Source organism: Engraulis encrasicolus, chromosome 13 (assembly GCF_034702125.1).
Source record: "Engraulis encrasicolus isolate BLACKSEA-1 chromosome 13, IST_EnEncr_1.0, whole genome shotgun sequence".
In the NCBI taxonomy this organism is placed as follows: domain Eukaryota; kingdom Metazoa; phylum Chordata; class Actinopteri; order Clupeiformes; family Engraulidae; genus Engraulis; species Engraulis encrasicolus.
This window is the reverse complement of record NC_085869.1, coordinates 36,652,477-36,676,484: the sequence shown is the minus strand read 5'-3', so window position 1 is coordinate 36,676,484 and position 24,008 is coordinate 36,652,477. Positions and strand designations below refer to the sequence as shown.

Sequence of the window (24,008 nt, the reverse complement as noted above, 5' to 3'; positions counted from 1 at the left end):
TGCGCGCGTGTCTGTGTGCGTGTGCGTGTCTGTGTGTCTCGTCTGTGCTTCGTTTCAGATTCTAAAATGAGTAATCCGTCTGAATCGAGTAAATGTGCAATGGAGAGTGGCGACGGAAGCACAGGTGAGTTCACCTGCCGTGAACCCCCTCACCTCACCTCACTACCTTCCAATCACCTGCCGTGAACCCCCTCACCTCACCTCACTACCCTCCAGTCACCGCTTTCTTCTCATGCCATACCACACAACCCCCACCCCCACCCCATCTCCAAGCCCACTCCCTGCCACACCTTTGTAAACTTGCCTCAGGGTTCTATTTTGTGACTTGCCCTGCCTTTACGGATTTCCCCCCCTTTTTGTGTGCGTGTGTGTTGATTGAAATGGTTGATTGGCCGTGAGCCAGCGAGTCTGCCTTTTGTGTTCCGGCTGATTGGATTGGGCACCTGTTTTGAGCTTCGCTTGCATTTTTCTAATGTCAACTAAATGTAAATTGTAGCAAGGAGAGGAAGGGGGGGACAGAAACCTCATTATTGGAAATGGCTTCTTTTAACGAGCGATATGAATACATATACCTTAAAAGCCCATTATGTGCTAAGTGTCTCTCTGTGTGTGCGCGACTTAGTGTGTGTGTGTGTGTGTTGTGCATGTGTGTGTAAATGTGTGCACTTATGGGTGTTTAATGGAGCGTGCAAGGCGAGAGAATGGCTTGAGTAGATGAGATGGTGATGCGTTTGTCATTCCAGTGTGTGGATCTTTGCGGTAAACTCCCCACCACCCCTCCTCATGCCTTCTCCCTGTCTCTCCCACCCTCTCTCTCTCTCTCTCTCTCTCTCTCTCTCTCTCTCTCTCTCTCTCTCTCTCTCTCTCTCTCTCTCTCTCTCTCTCTCTCTCTCTCTCTCTCTCTCTCTCTCTCTCTCTCTCTCTCTCTACCCCCTGTCTCTCCGCTTCCCTTTCTCTCCCTCTCCAGGTGCCCAAACAAATGGACTGGACTTTCAGAGACAGTCCGTGCAGACCACAAACGCCATCACCAACGCACACGCACAGGCTCTGCTCCAACAGGTAGGTAGATCCCCCTACACACACACACACACACACACACACACACACACACACACACACACACACACACAGACGCAGGCAGGCAGGCACCATGCACAGACATGCATAAAGACATATGCAAATGACCCTCTTCAATAGCTAATGCGCTCCACTGTGACAAAAAACAAAGGCCATGTTCCAACATGTAATGTTTACTGACATGCGCAGTCCTGTTCAAGCCCTTTCTTTGACAGGTAGGGTAGACTCGTACACACACACACACACACACACACACACACTGGCTTTGTTTGAGGGGCTGTAGGAATGTGCAGATGTCTCAGGGGGACATTGTTCTTCCCTGACATGATGCGTCCTGTCCACACAACACAGCTCAACAACTGCCATGTTATTATCATACCTCTGCCAGCCTCCCATCTGCCCGACGCGTGGTGGATGCATTGACTATTAGTGTGTGTGTGCGTGTGTGTGCGTGCAACTGAACATGCATATTCATTCTAGTATGTATACTGAAAAGGAAGGCTTGTGTGTGTGTGTGTGTGTGTGTGTGTGTGTGTGTGTGTGTGTGTGTGTGTGTGTGTGAGATCATGTGTGTGCTTGCAAGCAGGCGAGCATATTTGTTTGAACATGTATATTGAGGAGGAGCAGAAGGTGTGCGTGCGTGCGTGTGTGTGTGTGTGTTTGTCTGGACTGGCCCTAGAAGGGATGGGAATTGTTCAGAGGGAAAGGCTGAACAAAATCAGCCCGAGCTCCGAGATGAAGAGAGCGAAAACGAGAAAAGGGAGGGAAATGGGGTGAGAGAGAGAAAGACGGAGAGAGAGAGAGCTGAAGCGGCGGCTGCCATCGCCCGGCAACAAGGGAAATTAATCAGTTCTGTATGCTAATTGGCTGCTCTGCAGTTGCTCGGAAACAGATGGTGTAGAATATGCAAATCTATGCAGAATTATTACATGCACAGCATTACCGCTTTTTTCCCCTTTTCGTTTTCCCTCCTTTAATTAACATAGCCTGCCTTCCACCTACACACACACGCACTCCACCACCCACCCACCCCAACCTACCCCAACCCAGCCCCCCAAACTTCTCTTCTCGTTCCCCTTTAAGTCTCGCTTGGCTGCAAACTGGTCCCCATAACCAGCACCATCAGCCAAAAGCTGTTTTTTTTTTTTTTTCATCTAATGGGCCACACAACTCACTATTTTTTTTTTGTGAACATGGGTGAGGCAAGGAGTGCTATTTTTTATGGAGTCATTTTTAAAGTGTCCCTCCTCCTTCTTCTTCCTCCTCCTTCTCCGCTACAATTTCCTGCCCTAAGCAAGCGGAAATGTGGAGCCCCGTGTAGCGCCGAAATGGCAACCTAATTAACCCACAGGCCTGAGCTTTAATCCCAACAAGATTTTCTACCAACCCCACCAACCACCACCACCACCGCCCCTGCCCTGCCGCCCCTCACCACCCCTCCTCATCAAAAGCAGCCAGTGTGCCAGAGACTCAGCCCAAGCAAATGTGAGCCGGGGTCCAAAAAAGAGGACTTGCTAAATCCCCTCAAAGCGTTTGCGCCTCCATGTCACAGGCCAGGGAGTAGCATTCCACCAGTCGGACTGTGTACCACCTCCCCCCTCCTCTCCCCCCTCCTCTCCTCTCTTCTCCTCTACCCTCCCTTCTGCCTCCGCTCAGCTCCTCTCCTCTCCTCTCCCCCTCCTCTACCCTCTCTTCTGCCTCCGCTCCTCTCCTCTCCTCTCCTCCTCCTCTACCCTCCCTTCTGCCTCTGTTCCGGGGTGATCAGTGGCACATCTAGAAGAATTTATGCAAACGCGGGGCAGCTTCTCCTAGTCAAAATGAGAGAAGCCCCAGACAGTCAGATGAGCCTCTACGCTCGACTGCTCCTCACTGAACTAAGCTTAGAGACAGTAAGATCACAAGAGTGTGTAGTCATGTATGTTTTTTTTTCTTAACTGATTGGGGTTTTTCTAAATGGAATGTTTCAAGATGAGCTACCCCAATGGTGATGTTTCACAGCATTTGACTAAGTTGCAGTTAAAGGTGCAATTTACGTCGCATTTTTAAGCTAGCTATCCACATCTCCTAAAAAAACACTGACAGAACTAAATGCATCATAGATAATTTATGAAGCATTGATGACTAGCATCTAAAAGTTTTTTTTTTTTTCTCATTCAAATACTGATTTATTCCTTTATTTCTAGCAAACAGAATATTACTTTAGACTTGCAGTGGGTGACATTACAAAACATTTCTGTGTTATAAATTATTAATGATGAATTTTGCATCCACCAAATGCAAAAAAAGTGTCAATCATATGGCTTCTTAAAGATAAGTTGCCTTGAATATTTTATTGCAATAACCTCGGTGTCGCAACATGACAAGCCATCAGATCAAACAACTACAGTATTTCAATTGTCAACTAGTTTGATAACAATGTTGTCATATAATGTTTTGTATATTCGAAGAACTATATCAAAGACTTGTCTCCAAGTTGCAATCCATTTGACCACACCCTGCTGCCCCTAGTCTGACTAATGCATTTTGAAAACATCATTTTTTTTTGTAGTAACATCATCATTTCAACGACAAAAAACCCATAAGATATGACGGCAAATTTTCCCCAAAGAGTAGTTTTACATATCCAACGTTAACCTACCACAATAGTTCAACTTCAACAAGTTCTGTTTGGGGATGGGCCTACCACTTCAGGTAAATCACCAAGTGAGTTGAATGATCAGTTTTTTTTTCCCTCACACAAGTTCCTTAAAGAATTCGGAATCCCTGTGCTGACTCGGAGACGGATCTCACCCTGCTGAGAGTGACCCCTCCTGACCCCCCCCATTCCCCCTCTCCTCACGTCTGTGACTCTTGGCAACCTTTGACCTTTGTCTCTGCCTGTGCCTGTGCTGTTATTCTGCCCTCCCGTAGTCTACTAAGACGGAGGAGGCCGGTGGCAAGCAGGGGCCCTCCAGCCAGCCGGGGGCTCTGCCTCAGACACAGCTCATGCTGGCGGGGGGACAGATCGCTGGAGTAAGTGGCTGGCTTGTCGGCGCCCACCTCCCTCCATACTCATGATTTGGGTCTGGGCGTTAGTGCGTGCGTGCGTGCGTGCGTGCGTGCGTGATGACATGGGCATGGGCATGTAATGCATGTATGTCATCTCATTTAGAGCTTGTTCGCATGTATTACTACACCATGTCCACTAGTAATAAGTAACAAGAACAAGTGTTTTTAAAAAATATATATATTTATTTTATCGTACCCAAAGTCATCTTTCATCCTGGAAGTTGAGCACACCGATCCATCCTTTCCTCCTATTTCATGTCATCTTTGCATCAGTATCATCTGGGGATCGTGGTATCCAGTGTTTGGGGTCATGAGCTCTTCATACCTGCTGCACTGCTGGGCTATCATATGGAGCCAAAATCTTTGGATGGAAGTGCATAGGATGGCATCGCCAGGCTAGCTCAGCCCCATGTTGACATGGGTATCTGAAATGAATTGCAAGCGTTTCTATTTTAGATTTGAGATTTTGTTTTAAAATAAAAAAAAGCCTTAAAATTTTAAATAAGAGCTCACCCAATGAAAATAACTTGCTGGTGAGTAAGTCATAATTCAGTATTTTAAAAGGGTGCTTAGCTAGGGTGTGCCCTGCTCATTCATAGTGGTAAGGACACTCCTAACCAGCCCTACAGCCAGACTGAGCATTAGGGGTGTAAATAATTCTCAAGATTTCAAGATTAGTTTATTACGTCTTATTATAGGTTTTGAAGCCTATAAAGAGTAAAAATTGTTGTGTTTTTCTTGTGTCCTCAAAAAGATTTAAAAAATAATAATAAAAAAGAGAGAGAGGGGGGGTGGTGGTGGAAAAAGTGCAAAGAAAGTGCCTTGTTGTCTTCAGCATGAATTCAGTAATCTAACTGCTTGGTGGAAGAAACTACTTTGGAGTCTGGTAGTGTGAGACTTCAGGCTTCTGTACCGTTTCCCAGATGGTAATATAGTAAACAGTTCATGGTTGGGGTGACTAGGATCAGCCAAGATCTTTTTTGCCTTCCTGATGCTCCTTCCCTCGAACAGCTCCAGTATGGAGGGTAAGTCACAGCCGCATATGTACTGAGCTGTACGCACAACCCTCTGAAGAGCTCTCCTGTTGGCTTGAGAGCAGTTCCTATGGCTGACAATCGAATCGAATCGAATCATATCGTGGGGCATTCCTAAGTATCGAAAATAATTGAATCGCTGGCCCCTGCCCTATGCTGTTAGTTTTGCAACATAATAGACGTGGAAAAGTCATTGGAAAAGAATCGATTCGTATAGTGGGGCATTCTTAAGTATTGAAAGTAATGGGAGACGCTGCCTTAAGAAATCTATGGCATCATATCGTCATGGCAGCTGTGATTTGTACCCCTACTGAGCGCTGTGTGTGTACAGCTGGAGCTCGGCAGGTGAGGGCAGTGCATGTCTCTGGAATCCCCCATTCAACTGCCGATCTGGAAGAAGGATCCACTTCCCCCTTGAAATCAGCCCCTCCCTTTTTTTTAGAGGTGAAGTCTCTCTTCCAGCTCAGCGTTTGAGTGAGTGGAGGCACACTGAAGACCCATCCCATTTTTCATGCTTTACAACCTTTGCCTCCTAGGCAAATATAATGTAGTTTTTTCTGCTTTCGGATCTCAAGTTAGCTGACCCCAACCCCAAACAAAAAAACCCTCCCCTTATTCTTAGTCACTAGGGCTGTAACGATATTGTATCAAATCGAGAAATCGAGATGTGTAGAGTCACGATACTGTATCGTGATGCAAGAAGGCAGTATCGCGAAACGCCCTTTCTAAGTTCTGTTATCCTTCAGTCTATTAAGCAACCACATGGTGTGATGGTGCTTCCGAGCTTCAAATCAATATCTTTATTATTTTGAAACTTTGTACAAATTATTAATATCCTCTTGTATCTTATTCTACCTCTTAACGACCATCAAAAAGATACATTTTAAAAATCGTGGGGTGTATCTAACCGTAGGTCAGAAACCGTGATGCGAACTGAATCGTGAGTTGAGTGTATCTATCGTTACAGCCCTATTAGTCACGTCTCTGTTGTCTAGCCCTCTGATACTGCACAAAAGTGTTAAGAAGAGTTGGGGGTGCAAGCAAGCACAAGGAATGGGATTAAGCCTTGCCCCGCAGTCTTCTTCACCTCCAGTCATGATCCCGGCTCCAACTCCACAAGGGCAGATCTCTCTCTCTGTCTCTCTCTCTCTCTCTCTCTCTCTCTCTCTCTCTCTCTCTCTCTCTCTCTCTCCTCTCTCTCTCCTCTCTCTCTCTCTCTCTCTCCTCTCTCTCTCTCTCTCTCTCTCTCTCTCTCTCTCTCTCTCTATCTATCTATCTATCTCTATCTCTATCTCTATCTCTCCGCTGTGATGGCTCTCTCCATGTCTCCTCCCTCTCTCTGATTCACCGACCCCAGTGAGACTTGAAAAGGGCTACTCATCCAAGTCACTCCATACCCCCCTGCTGTCTTTTTTTCCTTCTTCTTCAAGAGCTTTTGCTGGATTAGAGGCCAGTCATACCCAGTTGCCCCTCATATGGCCTGGCAGTGCCAGGAGTTTTTAAATAGCCTCATATGAATGACAAAAAAAATACACAAAATATTAGCATTAAGTAGGACTTAATGGGGTTTTATCTGGTTTCAGTAAACAGTGTGCCCTGCACTTTTGTGTGTGTTTTGGGTAACGGTTAAGCACTTTCGCTAAGCTGGGTCATGTGACCCAGGGTTTTCTGATGACCTTGCTGGGATATGACTGAGAGGGGAAAAAAGGGGGAGGGGAGAGAGAAGGAAAGAAAACTTGAGGGCGAAAGAGAGTGCAAGAGAGGGCCGTTTTCATCTCCACTCCTCCATCTGTCATGAAGAAGAGAGTGATGTGATGCGAGAGTGATCTGCATGCCCCCTGCCAGTCATGCATTCAACTGACTCCAAAGCCCCATACAAGGCAGACGGGGGGCCGGCTGGGCAGGCAGGCGTGAGGGAGGGAGCGAGGGAGGGGCGGAGGGTTGCCCTCTGGGTCTGGGTAGCCTGGAGCCCTCTCGTCTGCTCTGCACTGTGTGGGGCAAAGCCTCTGATCCAGCAAGTCAGTCTGTTTGTTATAATGGCGCCTTTTGTGTCATGACACGTACGACGTGTGCGTGTGCGTGTGTGTGTTTGTGTGTGGCGTGGCGTCGGTGTCATGATGGTGTCTCGGCTATGTGTCATGATGCCACGTGTGTGTCGTTGTGGTGCAGCATCTGTGGGCTGTGATCTGGCACGTGTGTGTGTGTGTGCGCATGTGTGTGTGCGTGTGTGTGCGCGCTTGTGTGTGAAGCCGAGCGTCACCGCCACAGCTGCTGTTGTGGCTGTCTGTACTCCACAGGTGGCCACTAGTCATGCACATCCAGACACCACCACACATCATACTGCACATCTAGACTCCACCACACATCATACCACTGATCCAGACACCACCACACATCATACCGCACATCCAGGCACCACCACACATCACCACACATCATACTGCTGATCTAGACTCCACCACACATCACACCGCACATCCAGACTCCACCACACATCACACCACTGAGCTACTGTAGACTCCACCACACATCATACCTCACATCTAGACTCCACCACACATCATACCGCACATCTAGACTCCACCACACATCATACTGCTGATATAAACACCACCACACATCACACTGCACATCTAGACTCCACCACACATCATACTGCACATTTAGACTCCACCACACATCACACCGCACATCTAGACTCCACCACACATCATACTGGACATCTAGACTCCACCACACATCACACTGCACATCTAGACTCCACCACACATCAGACTGGACATCTAGACTCCACCACACATCATACTGGACATCTAGACTCCACCACACATCACACTGCACATCTAGACTCCACCACACATCAGACTGGACATCTAGACACCACTTCACGTCATACCTCACATCCATCAGCACGCGTGTCTGTGTGTGTATTAGGTGTTTTGTTTGTAAGTGCCTGAATTCTGGGGCCTATTCTAAGAAGCTGGTTCAGGAGTAAACCAGGTTAAGTTAAGCGGTCCTCATTTTCTTAATCATCTTATAGAAAATGAGGACTCCAGGCTCTTTTGTTAGATGATGTACCTCTTAACTTAACCTGGTTTACTCCTGAATCAGCTAAGTATACTTCTCTGAATTCTGGACACAGCGTTTACATGCCTGCCATGAATAAAGAATCTTTTTACGTGTTAAATGTGATTTTCAAAATGAGCAGTTCAGTATATGTGGTGTTTGTGCTTATCTGTTCATAAGTCTTCATGAGTGTTTTTTTTCTCTTTCTCGCCCTCTTTTGTCCCCCTTCACTCTTTGTTTTCTCTCCTCATACCTTCACTTCACCCCACCCACTTTTCTCTCTATGCCCCGTCTACCTCTCCCTCATATTCTCTCTCTTCCCCCTTCTCTCTCTCTGCCCTTTCTCTGTATTTCTGTATCTGTCTCCCCTTCTCTCTCTCTCTCTCTCTCTCTCTCTCTCTCTCTCTCTCTCTCTCTCTCTCTCTCTCTCTCTCTCTCTCTCTCTCTCTCTCTCTCTCTCTCTCTCTCTCTCTCTCTCTCTCTCTCTCTCTCTCTCTCTCCGTAGTTGACTCTGACTCCGGCACAGCAGCAGTTGTTGCTGCAGCAGGCCCAGGCCCAGTTGTTGGCGGCGGCCGTGCAGCACTCAGCCAGCCAGCAGAGCAGCACCAGCGGGGCCAGCATCTCCGCCTCCGCAGCCACCCCCATCACCCAGATCCCCCTGTCCCAGCCCATCCAGATCACACCCGTAAGATATACACACACACACACACACACACACACACACACACACACACCCTCTCCCAGCCCATCCAGATCACCCCAGTAAGATACACACACACACCATCACCCAGATCCCCCTGTCTCAGCCCATCCAGATCACACCCGTAGGGGACACACACACACACACACACACACACACACACACACACACACACACACACACACACACACACACACACACACACACACCCTCTCGCAGCCCATCCAGATCACACCTGTAAGACACACACACACACACACACACACACGCCCATCACCCAGATCCTCCTGTCCCAGCCCATACAGATGACACCCGTAAGAATTAAGCACACACAGACAGACAGACAGACACACACACACACACACACACACACACACACACACACACACACACACACACACACACACACACACACAGACAGACAGACAGACACCATCACCCAGATCCACCTCTCCCACCCCATCCAGGTCACACCAGTAAGAAATACACACACACACACACACATACACATGCACACAGTCATAGGAAACATTTTGTACAGCTTTGAAATGTCTTAAATTTCTGTCAAAATTGGTCATTAAACATGGTCTGATCTTCCCAGAAATCACAAGAAGGAGCAATCAGAATCTGCTTGGAAGTACACACAATCACTCCCTAAGAGACACAAACTCCCTGGTAGATGCAGCAAATTCATATCACCTACGTAGGTCAGTCGTCCTCACGGCGTTTACTATTATTCAGAAACGTACACTCACCCTATTCTACCTCCCCTCCCCTACCTCCATGCCCAGGGGAAGGTGATGGGTGGTAGCCAGAACTTGATTGTTCAGGGTTACACGGTTCATATCCTGGAAAAGTGTAGGAGGACAATTAAAGTATTAGGTGTCATTTCATGATTGGATAGTACTGGGATTTTGTGGGAGATCCTTTATACAGCTGCGTGTGTGCGTGTGTGTGTGTGTTTTGTCTTTCCCACTGCACACACACACACACACACACACACACACACACACACACACACACACACACACACACACACACATTAAATATAGCTCAGTGCCACCGGAATTCCCCTCTCCCCTGAGCTCTACATATAATACCTGAAGTCTTTGTGTGCATATTGATTTGCTTATGACTGACTGACTGAATGAATGAGGAAGTGGTCTGAATAAATTAGTTTAATGACTCACGCCTTAGGGTTCTGTTAGAAATACACAGGTGCCTCAGGTAGGCATGCATAACCGTTGCTTGCACAACCGTTGGCATGCATAACCGAGCTAAAAGTGCCTGCACCAATTTTAATGTTGTAGAATTGCTTAACAACTTGCGCTATGACTATGAAACTTGGTGACTTTTCCCACAAAAAATGTGGCTACAATTTGATACCAAAAGATAAGGTTTATCATTTTTGTCGTTGGCAACGGTTTTCTGATGGTTATGTCTGACCGAAAATCTGTGATCTCTGAAGTCTCATCAGTGAACCTTCCTTATCGCATACTACTTATCGTAGAGCTATTCCATTACATTAGCATAGCTTTACCTAAATCTAATGTCAGCCTCATTAATTTTCATTTATTTATGCTAATTTGATGACATCATTATATTTATAATCAAATGGCGGACTTTATTTTAACCAATACAATTTCACTGCAATTTCATTTATTCTTCTTATTTCTCGTTTCTTACAGTATCTTATGTATATCATGCCCTGCAAATTTGGTAATGATGTATCCTGTTGTTGAGGACTGCAATGTTATAGGAATTGAAGCCACTTCACATGTCGTAGTACAGGAGTGATCTGATCATGCTTCCTAATACCAGTTAAAAGTCGAGCATCAGCATTCTGCACTAGCTGTACGTGAACCGAATTGCCTTAGGGCACATACTTTTAACCACTTTATCTGCCCGAAAGACCGCCCCAACTGTAGCTTTTCTGCTTAGTTTTGTTACTTATCTGTCTTATCTCGCTACTTATTTGAGAATTTTTTTAAATGACCCAGATTGTCCTAGACACCATAATGAGGCTTTATTCATTTAGAGAGAGAGAGAGAGAGAGGGAGAGAGAGGGAGAGAGAGAGAGAGAGAGAGAGGGAGAGAGAGGGAGAGAGAGAGAGATTGCACAATGGCAGTGAGGATGATAACTGGCATGTGATGATCAGTATTTTTGGCTATAATTAGGAGCAGGAATAATAGGCCCCGCTGTTTATAGTGACAGAGCCAGCCGAGATGAGGCAGCTGCCGGCGGAAAACTCCAGAAAGAGACAGACATTATTTCTCATGCCATGGTCCAAAACGTCCCTTTTGTTCGAGAGTTAATTAAGAAGATGCCGTTTTCAGCCTCGCCGAAATTGAATGCTAATAATGTGTAACCGAAAGTCTGTTGACGGTTTACAGTATTTATCTTTTTTTTTTCTTTTTGCCTGTCCTCATTGAGTCATTTGGTGATAATTATGCGTAATCTGTCACAAGAACACGGCACAAAAACACTTACTGGGTTTTACTCTCTTGTGAATGTAATTAAATCTAATAATGAAAAATAATCTATTTCTTTCTCTGTCTGTTTTGTATGTTTTTGCGTTTGTGTGTGTGTGTGTGTGTGTGTCACACATTTGGTCTGTCTGTCTGTCTCTGTCTGTCTCTTTCCATGTCTCTCTGTCTGTGTCACTCTTTCTGCCTGCCTATCTCTTTGTCCGTGTGTGTGTGTGTGTGTGTGTGTGTGTGTGTCTGTGTCTGTCTGTGTCTTTCTTTCTGTCTTTCTGTGTGTGTGTGTTGAGTAGCAGCTGCAGCAGCTCCAGCAGCAGAACCCCAACCTGCAGCAGTTTGTCCTGGTGCAGCCCGGCCTGCCCATCGCCACCCAGCTGCAGCCGGCACAGTTCATCATCTCCCCCTCGCCGCAGGGACAGCAGAGTACGTAACCTACCGCACCACACCACACTGTAGTAACCTACCACACCACACCACACTGTAGTAACCTACCTCACCACACCACACCACACTGTAGTATCCAACTGCACCAAACCGCTTCGCATCGCATCGCACCACACTACGCCACATCACACCGTACTACACTAGTATCCAACCGCACCGCACCACACCACACTGTAGTATCCAACCGCACCGCATCGCACCACGCCACACCGTACCACACCACACCACACTGTAGACTCTAACTGCACCGCACTACACTATAATTTTCAAAACATTCAGTCCAGTCATTAGATGGAGAAGAGTGTAAAGACAACATATTAACTGTTTAAAACCGAGAAGAAATATTGTTTTCGGGGACATATGTGCTCATGCACTGCAACATATCTCAAATAAGTTGGGACAGAACCAGTGAATTGCAATCAACGTCAGAATCGGCTAAAATAACACAAGGAAGAACATTTCAAAATGAATTATATTGACTGACAACATACATGTCCAGGTGTAAAACCATCACAGAGAGGCTGAGTCACTCAGAATTAAAGATGCAAAGGGAATAATTACCATAGTTATTACATAAAGTTTTGAATTCCCTTTGAATTATTTGACTGTGTGTATATAAGACATTTCTTTTACATAAAAATGATCTCATTGGCTAATGTAATTAACTGTTAAATGTTGTCCTTTGTTTTCTTTTTAGTCTTAAATATTTGCTTCCTTTTATTGCCCCTGTCCCAACTCTTTTGAGATGTTATTTTTTCATACTCATGAATATCCCCCAAAACAATAATTTGTCAGTTTTGACAGCTGATATGTTTTCTTTGTACTATTCTCCATATAATGTAAGGATGAAGAAAATGACCGTATTTTGTTATTATTCACAATCTATCTAGTGTCCCCACTTCAATGGAGTTGGGGTTCGTGCACACCCCAGGGGCAGCAGAGTACGTATCCAACCGCACCTCAAACACCACACCGTACCACAAACACCACACCACCACACCGTACCACAAACACCACACCGTACCTCAAACACCACACCGTACCTCAAACACCACACCGCACCACCAACACCACACCGTACCTCAAACACCACACCGTACCACAAACACCACACCGTACCTCAAACACCACACCGCACCACAAACACCACACCGCACCACAAACACCACACCGCACCTCAAACACCACACCGCACCTCAAACACCACACCGCACCTCAAACACCACACCGCACCACAAACACCACACCGTACCACAAACACCACACCGTACCACAAACACCACACCGTACCTCAAACACCACACCGTACCTCAAACACCACACCGTACCTCAAACACCACACCGTACCTCAAACACCACACCGCACCACAAACACCACACCGTACCTCAAACACCACACCGCACCACCAACACCACACCGCACCACCAACACCACACCGCACCACCAACACCACACCGCACCACCAACACCACACCGTACCTCAAACACCACACCGCACCACCAACACCATAGCCTACATCACACTGTAGTATCCAACCGCACCACAAAACACCACACCACACCGTACCTCAACAGCAAACCATAGCATACTGCACCACACCACACCACACTGTAGTATCCAACCCGCACCACGCCATACTGCAGTAGCCAGCTACACTGCACCTCATTGCACCCGCACCCGCACCACACCGTGGTGTCCTACTGCACTTCACCACACCATATTATCCAACTGCACCACACCACACCATATTATACAACTGCACCTCACCACACCACCCCACACCACACCGTAGTGTCCAACTGCACTACACCACACCATTTTAGACAACTGCACTTCACCACACCACACCGTAGTATCCAACCACACCACACCACACCACACCACACCACACCACACCACACCACACCACACCACACCGTATTATCCAACTGCACCACACCACACCATAGTATCCAACTACACTTCACCGCAACACACCACCCACACCACACCATAGTATCCAACTGCACTTCACCGCACCACACAACATCACCCTACACCACACCACACCGTAGTATCCAACTGCACTTCACCACACCACACCACCCACACCACACTGTAGTATCCAACTGCACTTCACCGCACCGCACCACACCATTACCGGTAAGTGCATTACAGTTGATCATGTCCCCCACACTGATAATTGCCTGATAAAGGTCTAGTACCGAAACGTTGTTTATTAAAGAAAGAACAGCGAAATGGTCAGTGTGCGGGAGTTTTTTTAAACTAAACCCCCACACTGAAGTAACAGCAGAGTAGGTATTCAACTGCACCTCACCACACCACAAACACAGTAGCAAGCATCACACACTAGTGAAGTGCAGCATGGTCTGGCTTGCCAGTCTAGCACATATCTGTTGTCGGTGTCTGTGTAGTCCTCCTCTATGGAGCAATGCTTTTCAAAAGGGTTTTCTTTTTTCAAACTGAGGGCCACATTAAAGTTGATATACAGCAGTGTTTTTCAAAAGTCCTGTAACTTTCATCTGGTCATTGGGGCGGTGGTGGCTCAGGTCAGGTGGTAGAGGACCCTGTTTGGCAGCCAGAGGGCTGCAGGTTCGAGCCCCGCTTTTCCTGACCCCCATCGATGTGTCTGAGAAAGATACTTAACCCTAAGTTGCTCCTGGTGGCAGGGTGGTACCCTGCGTGGTAGCCACGGCCACTGGTGTGTGAATGGGTGAATGTGAGGCATACAATGTACGTAAAACGCTTTGAGTGCTCGAGGGAGTGAAAAGGCGCCATATAAATGCAGTTCATTTACCATTTCCCATTTGTTCTACAGGTCTCCTGCAGGCTCCTAACCTACTAACACAACTACCTCAGAGCCAAGCCAACCTCCTGCAGACCCCTAGCATCACCCTCGCCACCCAGGTAAGCACCCCCACCCCACCCCCAAAAAACCCCCAGGTGCAAATCCAAAAAGTCCTCTTCTCTCTCCCTTTGGAAATGTGTGGTCTTTTGATTTGTGAACGCAGTTCCAACATTGTAACAGTTATTAACATTTGATTTATCAGTTGCTAATTTAATTGTTTTGTTGTGTGTGCGGGTGTATAAAGGGATTGTACTTTTACACTATAAATACTTTTTTTTAGTTTTTTTTTTTAACTTATGTGATTTTAAATTCTTAAGTTTAAGTTTAAATGCTTCTGTTTGAAAATGTTTTAATATTTAAGTTTAAATACTTATGTGATTTTTAATTTTTTTTTTATTTTCCTTTAATTCTTGTTGAAGCCTGCGACCCCGACTCGCACGATAGCAGCTACCCCCATCCAGCCCCTGCCCCACACCCAGGTGACACCAAAGCGCATGGACACGCCCGGCCTGGAGGAGCCCAGCGACCTGGAAGAGCTCGAGCAGTTCGCCAAGACCTTCAAACAGAGGAGAATCAAACTGGGCTTCACTCAGGTACAGTGCAGTGTACACACACACACACACACACACACACACACACACACACACACACACACACACACACACACACACACACACACACACACACACACACACACACACACACACACACACACACACACACACACACACAGGAGAATCAAAATGAGCTTCCCTCAGGTAGAACGCAGTACACACACACATTACAAGATAATAAAATATTTATTGTTGTTTACTATCAGAGTTCATAAGTAATTAAAAGTTTTGGGCTCAAAAAAGTCCCATAAAAAATAAGATGTAGAACAATGTCTCAGCAGAAAAAAGGCAGTTTGAAAAATGAGATGAAGAGTGAAGGACGACAAAAATGGGGAAATACGCTGTGAGTCGAGCACACTTGCCAACACATGCGTTTAGTCCAGAGACAGATGCACACACAGATATGCATGCACATCCTAGGGACTGAGACTGAGGAAGAGTGGTCTTTTTAAATTAATCATTTTTGTTTTATTACTCATTTATTTCTTATTTATTTTTTACTTTACTTCTTTTGGATGCAGAGATGATGATCCCATCATTTCACTACAAAAAATATGTATGTGGCAAATAATAAAAAATAACAATACATTTTTAAATAAACATCCTGGAAGCATTCAAACTAACCTCACACAGATGCTCTTACACACACATTGGCACCTACAGTACCCTCCCAGAAGAAATGCTTAAACATTGAGTTATGTTTTCTCAATTGCATGTGTAATTGTATTTTAAACTAGGATCTTTTTTTCTGCACACCTCAGCTGGCAGGTGTGTCGGAGATGGCCCATGGGTCGCTCAGAACTTTGAAAAAACTCCTGCACACTGACCAAGCGAAATGGTCAGTGTGTGGGAGCATTTTCAAGTTGTCTGATGTGTAATTGTATCCCTTGTATTGTGATGCAGGGGGACGTTGGCCTTGCCATGGGAAAGCTTTATGGCAACGACTTCAGCCAAACCACCATCTCTCGATTCGAGGCCTTGAACCTGAGCTTTAAAAACATGTGCAAGTTGAAGCCCCTGCTGGAGAAGTGGCTCAACGATGCAGGTAGGTCTCACCTCCGCCCCGCACAGCTCACAGGTCTCTCTGGCTTGATGGTTCCTTCTTCTGCCCAGGGGTGAGTTTCTCAAAAGATAAGTTGTTAGCCTGTTAGCAACTTTGGTAGTTGCCAATGGGAAAATGCATTGAAAACAACAAAGTAGCTAATGTAGTAAGCAACTTTGGTTTTGAGAAATTCACCCCAGGCCCGTAGGTCTCTTCCCTGCCCGGGTCTGTTGGTTTCTTGCCGGAGTTATTTTTTGTGGCTTTTTGCCTTTATTCGGGACAGGACAGTGAAGGACAGACAGGTAATGAATGGGGAGAGCGAAGGGGAAGGATTGGCAAATGACCCGGGCTGGAATCGATCAGGGGTCTCGAGCAGTCTAGTGCCCTACCATTACAGCCACGATGGAGCCTTGGTCCACTTCTTACCTCATACCTCACCTCAGCTTTTTTTGTCCTGCACAACCTTGGTGGTGTTGTTAAAAGCCAAGGTCCTTACCTCCATCCCGGTGTGTTTGTGTGCGTGCTGTGTGTGCAGAGAACCTGACGTCTGACCAGGCGCTGTCCAGCCCCAGCTCCCTGGGCTCCCCTGGCCTGGGGATAGAGGGGCTGAACCGCCGCCGCAAGAAGAGGACCAGCATCGAGACCAACATCCGCGTGGCCTTAGAGAAGAGCTTCATAGAGGTGAGGCCTAATGGGACCGTTACAGTAGCAGTAGACCCAAGGGTTTTTTACATACTGTATATACAGTATAAATATTTTAGGGGAGGTTATGCCTTTATTATGACTGAGATCGTGAAGAGCGACAGGAGATTAGTGGGAGAGAGGGAGATTGGGAGTGCTCTGCAAATTACCTGGGGTCCGGAATTGAACCCTGTTCACCTGTGAAGCAGTCGAGTGCCCAACCAGTTGAGTCACGGCGGGGCCAACGGAAGGGTCTTAAGGTTGGATGTTAATATGGGTTTAACTTGGAGGCTTTGAAATGAATGATCAAAGTTCCTCACATTTTAATCACATATAAACATCTGACTTGAGAACAGTGAGAAGTAATTCTTCTGACTGAGGGGTTTTAGGTTGGCTGCTACAGTATGGGTTTATAAAACATCCATTCAACCTGCACAACATACTTTTGTGATATTGGAAACTACATTTTTACCTAGTTGTTTGTTGTAGTAGTAGTAGAGTAGAGTAGAGTAACTTTATTAATCCCCAGGGGGAAATTCAGGTGTCCAGTAGCTTACATAAATACACAAATAAACAAATGCCCACATGGACATTTCAAGACACAAGTAACACAGGAATAGTCAGGGAGGGGAAAATAAAAATAGAAATAGTAAAGATAAAGAATGTGAAAATGTAATATGTAAAAAATGTAAAAAGGTAATTGTGCAAAAAGACATTCTGTGACTTGGGATAGACCATGTGCAGAAAAACATGCTCTGTCAGTTAAGGTAGACGGTCTTAACATGACCTGAAACAAGTGTTGACAGATACATCTAAGATATAGTATAGTATGTAGAAGTAGGCAGTGTACAGAGTATGATAGGGGTGGAAATTTCTCACAATGTCACAGTAAAGTACAGGTAAGTGTATTAGACAATCACACGCCCACGCGCGCCCAACGCAATGTATAGACTTAAATCACTGAAAAACTTTTTAAAAGTGGTCTGCATCATTTCTGGACGTTACATCAGAGCTGGTGATTACTCTTTTAATGGAAAATCAATTCATATGAAAAAGACAGTTTTACTTTCTGGTTAGCAACATTACATACCGTAGATGTATAGGGTATTTGTATTGCTCTATCTATATCCATGGCAACCTTGCACTGACAGGGCGTTTGTGTCGGTCGCGTTTTGTCCTCTTCAAGCAGAACCAAAAACCTACCTCTGAGGAGATCACCATGATCGCCGACCAGCTCAACATGGAGAAGGAGGTGATCCGCGTCTGGTTCTGCAACCGGCGCCAGAAGGAGAAGAGGATCAACCCCCCCAGCAGCGGCAGCGCCGGCAACACCCCCATCAAGGCCATCTTCTCCCCCTCCACCCCACTGGTAAGGGGACACTCACACATACACCATTACACATATACACCATTACACATAATACACCTCCATCAAGGCCGTCTTCTCCCCCTCCACACCACTGGTAAGGGGACACTCACACATACACCATTACACATATACACCATTACACATAATACACCTCCATCAAGGCCATCTTCTCCCCCTCCACACCACTGGTAAGGGGACACTCACACATACACCATTACACATATACACCATTACACATAATACACCTCCATCAAGGCCATCTTCTCCCCCTCCACACCACTGGTAAGGGGACACTCACACATACACCATTAGACATAATACACCTCCACTATCCATCACACACCTCCATCAAGGCCATCTTCTCCCCCTCAACCCCACTGGTAAGGGGACATTCACACTCCCAGTCACACATGCACCGTCCATTATATACCCACACTCACATACACACCATTACACTCACACTCACACATACACCATCACACATAATACACCTCCATTAGACACAATACACCTCCATCCAGGCCATCTTCTCCCCCTCTTCTCACCCCACTGGTGAGGGGACACTCACACACATTCACTGTCCATTATACACTCACACATACACCAGTACACAGCCACACCTACACACACACCATTACACTCACAAATTCACCATTATACATTAGACATAATACACCTCCATCAGACATAATACACCTCCATCATACATAATACACCTCCATCAAGGCCATCTTCTGCCCCTCAACCCCACTGGTGAGGGGACACTCACATATACACCATTACACCTCTACATCGCGCCCCCCCCCCCCAACTGGCAAAGGCTCCCAACTCCGCCCGCTTGAATTCAGATCACATCAATATTTCCGTTACTGTTTATTATTCCTTTACACTGTTCTGCTGATTTCGTTCACACTCTTTGTTCTGGCTTTACCGATGCAGTAACTGTGATCAGTTATATTGTTACTGTGGTTGAATAATTGTGGTCCTAAAGGGGAAGCGGCCAGGGCGACTTTGAAGTCAGAATGTTGTCATGAATTGAAAATTCTATCTCTCTCATGCTGCCGTTACGGGACGCCCTTCATTACAATGTTGTTAATGGCTGTTTGACTCGGTTTTAAGTGTCTTTTACCGTTTCAAATTGTAAGCTTATACAAACTCGGTATCATGAGGATCTCCGTTCCTGACTTGAATAGTGGAGAAATAATGAACTATCATCACTTGCTGTATAAATAGGGGGGCGGAATTGGGAGACGGGCGGAATTAGGAGACTTGACTATACCATTATACACATCCAACTCCATCAAGGCCATCTTCTCCCCTTCAGCTCCACTGGTAAGGGGACACTCTCACACACACACACACACCATTACACACACACCATTACACACCCACACCATTACACACCCACATCCATACTCGCACACAAACCATTATACTCGCACTCACACATACACCATAACACATAATACACCCCCATCAAGGCCATCTTCTCCCACCCTCAGCCCCACTGGTAAGGGGACACTCCCACTCACACTCCCACTCACACATACACCATTACACACCTCCACCACATACCATCGGTAATTTGCTTCCCTTTGTGTTGCTCTTCCCCATTGCAGGTGTCCACGGCGAGCCTTGTGACCAGTAACACACCGACCACACTGACCGTAAACTCAGCTTTGCCTCTCACCAGCACCAGCGTCTCTGGTCTGTTCACTGGTAAGAGCCTACTGTATGCATGCCAGCAACTTTTTCAAGACAAGACTAGAATATTCAATTGCAACACTCTATAGTACAGCATTCTACCTAGAACTACCCAACAACATGTCACTGTTTGTGGCCACAGTGGTGTAGATACGTAGCTGTTTTACCGCTGAAGCTTGTGCCTCAGAATATGTTACAATTGCATGTTTATCGTTTTTTACTAGCATGTATGTCTTAACAGCTAAACTGGGGGGTGTGGTATTAAGAACATGGTTAAGTGACAAATCAGGAATAGCTAACTTGCAGGAATACAGGTTTACCTGCTAAAAGATGTAGCTGCAGGCATCATTTAGTTAAGAAAATGAGGACTCCAGGCTCTTCTATTAGATAATTTACCTTTACCACAAAGTTAATCTAACCTGGCTTACCACTGAACCAGCTTCTTATGCCTCTTCTCCACTGCCAATTTTCTGGTAGGCCTACCACTCGACACAGCGCGACTTGGCTGCCACTTTTTGCTTTACGGTTGAGCTGTGTCATGCCTATTCGAAAAAGCAAAAAGTGGCAGCCGAGTCACACTGTGTCGAGCTGTAGGCCTACCAGAAAATCGGCAGTGGAAAAGAGGCATTAGTATACCCCCCTGCTTTCATGTAGGAGTCCTCATAATGCCTTTTTCCCTCTTTCCCCCCCTCTCCCTCCTCAGGAACAACCATCACTGCATCCCCCATTTCCACCAACACAGCCTCGGTCATCTCCGCCACCCCCACCCTGATCGCCGCTCCCGCCGCCGCCAGCTCGCCCTCCCTCAGCCCCTCCCCCACTGGGGCTTCGCTGCAGACCGCCGGAGGCGCCACGTCGTCGGCCACCGAGGCCAACGGCAGCAGCGGAGGAGGGACCGCCGGTAGCAACGGGCCTCAGGAGAGCTCCGGAGGAGGAGGCGAGGCGGCGGCTGCGGTGGCGGTCAGCCAGGCAGCCCCCACGCCGGTGTCCTCGCTGGCCTCGGCCCTGAGCTCCGGCCAGGTGATGGTGTCCGGGCTGTCGGCCGCCCTACAGGGCCAGCTGCCCACCAGCGCCAGCCTCGCCACCATGGCCGGACTCAACACCGCCGGACTCATGGCCTCCGCCTCGCAGTTCAACCCCGGGTAAGGGCACGCACGCTGTAAATATACCTTAGTCAATAAATACCTTTAGTTTTACAATCATTGCTCTTAATTATTTTGAGATTACTGAAACATAAATTGCAATACAGAGGTATTTAAACAAAATATTTACTACAAACAAAACAAAATATTTACTAATGTAGTCAACGCAGCAGGGTGTCTTCTTTTGAAGGCGATTGTGGATGTTGACTGGTGTTTTTGTTTGTGTGTTTCTGTTTTGTCCACAGGGGGGCGTTGTTGAGTCTGGCTCCAGGAGGTTTGGGTAGCGCACTGAATCCTGCACTGATGAGCAACAGTGCCTTGGCCACTATCCAAGGTACACGCGCAGCAACGAATCAGCACTTAGGAAAACACCTGCTTACATACTGTAGTCCCTTTACAATTAATCACAACCTCTTTTGTGGTAACTGAACAGCACAACAACCACTGACAATGCACATTTGGGAGGTCGGTCTTTATGAAAAGTGTTCTCACCTGTTTCTCTCTCTCCCTCTTTCTTTTTTTTTCTCTCTCTTTATCTCTATCCCTCTCCCTCTCACTCACACAAACACTGTCTTTCTCTCTCTGTCCCTCTCGTCTCTGTTTCTCCTCATTTTTCTCTCTCTCTCCTCATCCTTCATACTCCCCCTCCTCTCTCTCTCACTCCCTCTCCTCTCACTCTCACTCTCTCTCCTCTCTCTCTCACTCTCTCTCCTCTCTCTCTCACTCTCTCTCTCTCTCTCTCTCTCTCTCTCTCTCTCTCTCTCTCTCTCTCTCTCTCTCTCTCTCTCTCTCTCTCTCTCCTCTCTCTCTCTTCTCTCTCTCTCTCTCTCTCTCTCTCTCTCTCTCTCTCTCTCTCTCTCTCTCTCTCTCTCTCTCTCTCTCTCTCTCTCTCTCTCTCTCTCTCTCCTCTCTCTCCTCTGTCTCTGCTTCTCTCCGTTTGTCTCTCCTCCCCACAGCGTTAGCCTCCAGTGCTCTGCCCATCACCTCGCTGGACGGCAACGGTAACCTGCTCTTCGCCAACACCAGCGCTGCGGGCGGTGCGCCCAACCTGGTGACGGCGCCGCTCTTCCTGAACCCGCAGAACCTCTCGCTGTTCGCCAGCAACCCCTTCAGCCTGGTGTCGGCCGGGGCGGCCGGCCTGCAGCTGGCCGCCGACGCCCACCAGAGCGCTGTGACCGCAGTCCCCGCCTCCACCATAAGCACCGCCTCCAAGGCACAGTAAAAGGGGGAGGGGCAAAGGAGGAGTTAGGTGTCGGTGGGGCATGTTCTAGGGGGTTGGGGTTGAGCGGGGAGGAGCACTCTTGGTGCCTCTCTGCTGCGCTCCACAAACCCCTCATCATGGTCTCTGTCGTCGTCTCTCTCCCTCTTGGTTCCTTCCTTTCCTTCCTTCCTACATTTCTATTTCTCATCGTGATCCTCCTCGGCTTTCTCCTCTGCATCGTGCACCGTCAAGGCGCAGTTCGTACCCATTGAAATCTCTCCATTGAAATCTCTCTCTTGCTGCCATCCAAAAAAAAGAAAAAGACACTAAATGAGGATTTTTTTTTCCGTAAAAGGTGTCCTCCCTGCATTAACTCCAGAATGTTGAGATTGGAGGGTGGCTTGATCTCATTTCACTTTTGTTTTTTCTTTTTCTGTCTGGGGGCTGTTGCCATGGGAATAGTGACATCATAATAGCCGAGCAGAGTGCAAGAGTTTCTTCTCTGCGCTTGTCTCGGCGGTGCAATCCCATTGGCTGATGTGTTGGTGGGCCTCGGCCTTCTCAGACAAACCAAGATGGCGGCCCTCTCGGCGCCCTCTGGTCTCCTTCTCATCGTCTCTCAACTCTACCCTTCACTCTTCACTTTTTCTGAGCTGCTTTCAAAGACTCTTAACCAAAAAATGTTTGATCTTTTCTTTTCAACTGGTCATTTCTTCTTGTGATGAGGTCCACTTCACCGGTGGGAGGTCCTACGTAGTATATCATTGGCCTTGTTCAATGGTCGTCATATCAGTTTTGTTTTTTGTTTTTTTTTATTAATATTCCCATGTTCGTCTCTTTTCCATTTTTGATTCTTAAAACCGGGAGTCAGCTTTAAGGTTGTACGTCACATATATGTGGTTACAATGCTTTAAACAGAAGTAATAAGTGGCAGATGTATGGTTTCATCGCTTTAAGGAAATGTGCAACTGTCGGAAAACACTGTTTTTATTTTTATTTTAATTTTATTTTTTGAAGGCCCATGGTGTAAAACCTTCTTACAGGATGACCAGACTAATGATGGCTGAGGAGCTGGCATCCTTTATAGAGGGCAAACATATGAAATGGTGATTGTTGATTGAGGTGTTTTAATTTCTCTACATGAATGTCAGTCTGCTTGGTCTTCTCAAACACAGCCAAATACTGTAACCTGGTCTGCTCTGATTTTGGCCAAGTCTAGACGATGGGCTTTTTAATTTTGTTTTCTTGTTTTATTTACTGTTTGTCAGTGATGGTCAGGATGTTTTTCAAAAGGCCGATGTCAAACCCGGCCTCAACATTTATTGAGGAGAAGTTGGTGGGATGTTGACAAAAGGAGTGTTATGGATGGTTGGTTGGTTCAATATCGTTTTTTTGGGGGTGGGGGGGGTTATGTTTTTGTTTTCTACTTGTGCACAGTGTCTGTACCAAAAAACTGGACTAGAGAACTGCAGTCTGCCTACTCTGGAGGAAAAACTTCTTCTGTCGCACGTTGAGGTCGTTCTTTTCAAGGCCTTCAACTGGCCTTTTTTTC

General features: G+C 46.7%; 1 protein-coding gene across 3 annotated transcripts in view; it reads left to right on the top strand.

The window, feature by feature from the left end:
• Positions 1-23,852, top strand: part of pou2f1b (POU class 2 homeobox 1b) — a 31,052-nt gene extending 7,200 nt beyond the window's left edge. The window contains exons 2-16 of one of the 3 annotated variants that reach the window (XM_063213846.1): positions 59-124; positions 968-1,059; positions 8,731-8,910; positions 11,703-11,832; positions 12,744-12,794; positions 14,674-14,762; positions 15,123-15,296; positions 16,221-16,362; positions 16,895-17,040; positions 18,227-18,409; positions 19,643-19,741; positions 20,029-20,128; positions 20,817-21,255; positions 21,501-21,589; positions 22,212-23,852. In XM_063213846.1, the coding sequence (XP_063069916.1) occupies positions 59-124; positions 968-1,059; positions 8,731-8,910; positions 11,703-11,832; positions 12,744-12,794; positions 14,674-14,762; positions 15,123-15,296; positions 16,221-16,362; positions 16,895-17,040; positions 18,227-18,409; positions 19,643-19,741; positions 20,029-20,128; positions 20,817-21,255; positions 21,501-21,589; positions 22,212-22,477 (2,246 nt within the window). In that variant the 3' untranslated portion in view covers positions 22,478-23,852. The remainder of the gene's footprint in view (positions 1-58; positions 125-967; positions 1,060-8,730; positions 8,911-11,702; positions 11,833-12,743; positions 12,795-14,673; positions 14,763-15,122; positions 15,297-16,220; positions 16,363-16,894; positions 17,041-18,226; positions 18,410-19,642; positions 19,742-20,028; positions 20,129-20,816; positions 21,256-21,500; positions 21,590-22,211) is intronic. The other 2 variants (XM_063213847.1, XM_063213848.1) reach the window with 2 other exon arrangements.
• Positions 23,853-24,008: the final 156 nt, after the last annotated feature.